Source organism: Euprymna scolopes, chromosome 5 (genome assembly GCF_053919585.1).
Source record: "Euprymna scolopes isolate OS-2025 chromosome 5, ASM5391958v1, whole genome shotgun sequence".
In the NCBI taxonomy this organism is placed as follows: Eukaryota; Metazoa; Mollusca; class Cephalopoda; order Sepiida; family Sepiolidae; genus Euprymna; species Euprymna scolopes.
This window is the reverse complement of record NC_136486.1, coordinates 43145501-43151623: the sequence shown is the minus strand read 5'-3', so window position 1 is coordinate 43151623 and position 6123 is coordinate 43145501. Positions and strand designations below refer to the sequence as shown.

General features: G+C 32.5%; 1 protein-coding gene across 1 annotated transcript; it reads left to right on the top strand.

Moving 5' to 3' along the window:
* Positions 1-1234: 1234 nt before the first annotated feature.
* On the top strand, positions 1235-5882 carry LOC145276803 (uncharacterized). Its single transcript, XM_080128122.1, has 2 exons — positions 1235-1615; positions 5575-5882. The coding sequence occupies exons 1-2, from the start codon at positions 1356-1358 to the stop codon at positions 5666-5668; spliced, it is 354 nt and encodes a 117-aa protein (XP_079984248.1). The 5' UTR covers positions 1235-1355; the 3' UTR covers positions 5669-5882.
* Positions 5883-6123: the final 241 nt, after the last annotated feature.

The window sequence follows — 6123 nt, the reverse complement described above, 5'->3', positions numbered from 1 at the left end:
CTGATGCAGCTGGGTGAAAATTTCCTGTTCCCTCCTCTCGGTTCCCTCAAATACCTCGTTTTTATAGTGGCAAACTGGCTCCCAGCGACTGTGATATTTGAGGTGTTTATTTTAGGCGCAGAGCTCTGCCATTGGTTGATAATTATTTTGTGGTTATCTTATTTTTTTCTTCCCAAGCAGAAGCGATGCATGGAGCCATGTGCAAATGACGATTTTTTATTTTGTCTCTTATGATGGATGCGTTAGCATCCGGTTGGCTGCCAATTCTCATCAGGTTTTGCCTTTTATGAACTCTGTCACGTGATAGAGAGCTGGCTTGTGATTGGATAAGCCAGGCGGAAATGAATTTAAAATCTAGAAGCTGTGAGATGTCGCTCTGCTTGTACAATCACTTAATATTTGTAGCGAGTCGCTACACATTCATTGAGTGACGTGTATATGTTTTACTAGATACTGTATCTAGAAGTCCATAAAGGTTTTATTCATCCGTTGAGTCCTTTATCACTAGGGGTGGGAATTAGCTTTTAAGGACATACCCACGTACGTTGGCTAGGAATGAAAAATAATGGAACAAACAGAGTTTGGTGAGAGAATTTGAATATTTCTCAAAGCCTTTCAGGATCCTAAAGTAGTGCCGGCTGGATTGTAACACAATCTAGGAAAGATGCCGAAAGATGTCTTCAGACTTTTATACTAGACATCGGCTTTCTCTAGCTGGAAATGGAAACTTTGTCAAATGAAGAGTTGTTATGCAAATATCACATCTCAACAGCTAAAAATATTTAATTATGTTTTCTTTAATAGTTACTGCCAAATATAATTTTATGTGAAAACGGCGGAAAAAAAAATGCATAAAACTTTAAAAAGATTAATAACATTTTGAAGTTGATTCAAGAATATGTATAACATTTTCATTAATAATTGCTTTCAAATATATATTTGGAAAATAATTTTAAAAAAAGATAAAATACAAAAAGGCTTGCACAATATTTGAAAATTTATTTAGAAAATGATTTACACAACTTTTTCTTAAATAATTACTATCAAACAACTACTTTGATAAAATAATCAGGTGGGAGGGGAAACTGAAGTCAAGTTTTTAAAAAGGCCAAATACAATTTTTGAGGGCCAAACTGTTAATGAAAAAAAAAAAAAGAGAAAAAAAGCCAATCTGACAACCCTGACTGTTATTTTATAAATTATCTCCCTTGACCGGTGTACATAGATTCTTTTTTAAAAATTATCTCCCTTCAGTAATAAACACGCAGTCCACGTGGTTTTGTTTATAGCGATTTTATTCTACGCACATATAACTCCAATACGCGGGTTCGTGATATCATAAATCTTAGGTCATCATGGAAGAAGAAGAAATGACAACAGAAAATTGTGATTTAAACGAAGAAGAAGAAAACTCGACTCTTGTCTCTCTCGTCGTCCAAAAAAGTCTCCCTCTTCCGTCCATGTGTCGCGCTCGCCTCAACGTCGAGAAGCCCAAAACTGTTTCCAAGCTGGTTAAACAAATCGAAAAACACTCGCAAGTAGTCAACCAACTTAACACGTGCCTATCCGCCGAGGTGGCCGTCCTCAGCAAGATCGGATACAAATACAGCTGCAGGTATCGACCTTTCTATTTTTGGTCCAAAGTTCGTCGCCTCTTACAATGTTGTAAACGAATCAATGTTTTCAATCTGACCGGTCTCTTCTCTAAACTGCGGAATTCCTTCGAAAGCTTCGAACCCGAAGAAAGATTCACGTATCTACCTTCGCTCAGACTAGTGGAATATTTCCTGATCCGGTTTATCGGTTCCGTGTCTTTATTTGGGGCCACGTCTAATTACAGCTCCAAACTGTTTTCCACTTGCAAGCGTTATCTCGCAACTCATGCCCATAATGTCCCCCAACACATGTTGATTATTTCCGCGACTAGTCGCCTGTGGATTCTGTGCAGTTCTATAGCGAAAGAGATGATTGCGGCTTACACAACTTTGTTTAAGTTGAGAAAATGTTTGTTGTCGTCCAAGGGCGATGATCGGAGTCGTCCGAGCTCTGTCCTTCCCGACGGTGAAAAGTTCCCCAAAGACTTGTACGTCTGGCTGAAGAAACACATGGATTGGTGCGTTCATTTCGAAAAGCCGAACATTTCGAAAAACTTGTGGTTGAAAAAGGAGTTAAAGAAAATAAATGACTCGAAAAATGTTTCCTTAAATTTAACGAAAAATGTTTCCTTAAATTTAACGAAAAATTGGTTCACAACACATGAAGATATTGGCGAACCCGTATAAATATATTTGTTTCTGTAAATTTTTTTTGTTATTTTGTTTTTTCTCAACAGTGTGAGTGAATCATATGCATTTTCTTTTTTTTTTTTTTTTTTTTTTTGGTCAAATCTTACCTATAATAAGGATCGTCAACATTCCAGAAAACCCACTGGGGTTTGTTACTATACACATAGATTCGAAAAAGTGGTTAAAAAAAAAACAAATATATAACAAATAAATGTTATCAAAGGCAAAATCTGGAAAGGTTTTAGTGGTTTTACTCACTTTAAAACGTGTAATCGGTTCGAAAATCATACATTGTTTATCGATATATTTTAAAAAGAAAAATGGCGGCATGCTCGTTGTTGAACTCGGTAAGTTTGGGAAAATGAGTTCAAACAAATAAATTATACAAAATACTGTTAGAAACCCACCGAATATATGTCTGCCTATGTCACGGTAACATATATTGAGCGAGTTTCTAACAGTATTTTGTATAATTTTTTTGTTTAAACTCGTTTTCACAAACTTACCATGTTCAACAGCGAGCATGCCGCCATTCTTTTTTTTTTTTTTTTTTTTTTTCAAATATATCGATAAAAACTGCATGATTTTTGAACCGATTACACGTTTTAAAGTGAGTAAAACCACTAAAAACCTTTCCAAATATGTGGAAAAGTAACTTCTCTTACCTTTGATAACATTTATTTGTTATATATTTGTTTTTTGACAACTTTTTTGAAATCTGGATATATATGGTAATTTTTATTCTTTATTTTTTTTTTTTACTACAACTGAACATTCCCCGTTAAATTGACGACTTATACAATTAGTTGGGTATGCTGAAAACGAATATCACATTTACATTTGGTGCAGGCAAATAGTTAATGTAATCCATTATGTTTTCACTGGCGGTCATGTTTTCTCAACTGAAAAATACTAACACGTATGCATACCCCCCCCTCTCTCCTTGTTAAGAATTGCGAACGCCACTGACATTTATTAAGTAATACATTGAGAAAAAATCTTTTAAACCCAGAAAATTACTTGTCTGTCTCAACTTTGAATGTGATATTCATTTGGAGCAGATTCAAAAACCTTTAAAAGTCGTTAATTTAAAGGTGGGTGTTGAGTTGTAGTTAAAGTAAAAAATTTACCGTAAGAATAAATTTCAGTTTACAAATTGTATAATTCTGTAAACTTCTGAAAAGTCAATATAAATATTAGTATCAATATTTATGACAATCCCAACCAGATGAAAAAGCTCATTATTCGAAATAGGGGAATAGTATAAGTAAAAATTTGGAATTAAATCATGTAAAATGAAAATTTACAATAAATTTATTTTTGCGACAAGGAATGCAAATATTTAAAGATTTTCTTTATTCCATGGAGTTTCATCCTCAGAGGAAACGTAGTTGGCAAAATAATATTTACTGGTAGTCTATAAATTTTGTTAGTTAGCGCATAAATTGAAAATTAAAATTTGAGATAAATAATATTTGTAATTATATAAGTTTCCAATTTATGTGCTAATTAGCAAAATTTATAAACTGCCTATGAATATTATTTTATTTTTTTTTTTTTTTACATAGGCATCACCACATTATCAAGGCCAAGAGGCCACTCAAGGATAAGGGTTAAAGAGTGTACAGTAGAAATTGGACAATATAGTAATCATTAGTAATGAAAATTTGGTAAATTTGATAACTTCTATGGAACGGCTCATCAAGAACTTATTTACGTTAGATTTGAAGACAACCATATTGTAGTCAGCCGCTAACTAATGCTTCCTCTGAGGATATGAGCTACTCATTGAAACTCCATGGAATAAGGAAAAAAGAACTTTAAATTTGTATTCCATGTCAAAAAATAAATTTGTTGTAAATTTTATTTTACAGAATTTAATTCCAAATTTTTACTTATATTTAAAAGTAAAACTACTTCATCAATTTATGTGATTTTTGCAATATATTATTTTCATTTTATCATGAATACATACATCATACAGATTTTTGTTTTTGTTTGTTAATATAGGTAGGGGGTCTGTACAAAAACCCATTTTTTGTCAAAGCTAAAGAACTTTAGCACGGACTCTTTTTCTATTCTGAGTTGTGCTCATTCACTATATCACCTTAAGATCTTGGAGACTATTCACGTTCGACTTAGAAAACCTTCCCTTTGCAAGCAAAGGGAATGCCTCCTGGGTTTGAACGTGATTAATCTCTAGGGTATTTGATCATAACGCTGTTTTATTTTAATCGTTTTCCCACTTTTTTTTTTCTCTCCTCGTAAATTGAATAAAACGCAATTTTAATCGCTTTTTCATTCTTTGTTTTAAAAATTCCCTCAATACAGCTTTGAGAATCGAGGGTCGAAACCGGTCAGCTGGCTCCCCATTCCTTTTTCTTTCCTCTCCTGTTCCCTTTTTTGCAGAGATTAAAGGAATATTTATATATATTTATATATATATAAATTTACTTTTAATCATGAATCATAAGTCTTCCCTTCCTAATTGCAATATATATATATATATATAGTGGTTGTATACATTGGTTTCCTAAATGTAAATCCAATGAAACGCATGATTACTAAAGAGTGTTCAATGCAGAACAGAGCTGGTATATAGTCTGTTTATTGTACAAACATTATTGGTTACATATGTCCTTCAGTGGAATCTCAATTTAAAGAGACCATCTCATCAGACCAAAAAAAAAAGGGGTGGGGACCATATTGAAATCAGTCATGGTTACATTCGTTTTTTTATAAAATATATTCGGGTGTCGTTTACGCTCTGAAAAAAAAAGAGGAAGGGTATAGTTTGTAAATGTTGACCGTGAAGGTTTTCGAGGGAGTTTCCATAAAATTATACAGGTCATTATAAAATTAAATTTTCTTGCATTTGGTAAAAGTTATTTGGTCACTTCTGCATTTTAGCTTTTTTGTTTTCATTTTTGAAAGAGTTTGATTCAGAACAAAGGCAGACAATCACTAAATTTTTTTTTTTTTTTGTTTTTGTTTTTTTTAATTTTTTAAATCATCAAAACAAATGCATTAGAATAACACAACAAAAAACCTTAATTACTGGAACATTTATTGAATTGAATTTTTTTTTTAACAAACTCTTTTAGATACAGTTTTTAAATTAATTAAAAACGATCAGTTTTGAGGCAGTTTTAAGATAAATTAAAATTATAAATTTAAAATTGTCACTGGGGAAAAAGGTGAAAATTTGATTTAAAAAATGAAATTCTTGACAAAAGTTCAATAAATTTCGTTATTATCTCCCCTGGTACATTTATTTATTTATTTGCAGACTGTTATCTTCATCGTCGTTGTTGTTTCACGTTTTGGTCAACTATTCTTCCGGCCTTCATCAGGAGGTGTTGAATCTCTACAGTTCCAGGTGAGCATTGTCTGAAGATAGCGGTTTCAATCCTACCCAAAGCTGGTCAGAGAATTAGTTGGCCAAAACTTGATAAGCAACAACTGTATATTCATCAGTTGATAATTTTTGTCATTTCTATTCTCTTGTTTTACTGAAAATTCAACTATGTAAACAAAGAAATAAAACATTAATTTTTTTTTACCTTGTTTCCACCTTAACAGTTAAAATGATAACTTTTTTTAGGGTATGCGCAAAACAAATATCACATTTAAATTTTCTGCAAATAAGTATTTTTTCGGATATTAAGCAATGTCATTTCTTATGTTATCGCTGGTGGCCAGCTTGGTATGCGTGAGCGCACAAATGTAACCCCGAGAAACTATGCGCAAATGCACGTACCAAGATATCCATGAGCAATAACATAAGAAATGACATTGCTTAATATCCGGAAAGCTACTTATTTGCGGAAAATTTAAA

Coding starts and splice junctions, on each gene's coding strand:
- LOC145276803 (XM_080128122.1), top strand. CDS start 1,356: ATGGAAGAAGAAGAAATGACAACAGAAAATTGTGATTTAAACGAAGAA. Junction 1,616..5,574: donor GGATACAAATACAGCTGCAG/GTATCGACCTTT, acceptor ATTTATTTGCAG/ACTGTTATCTTCATCGTCGT.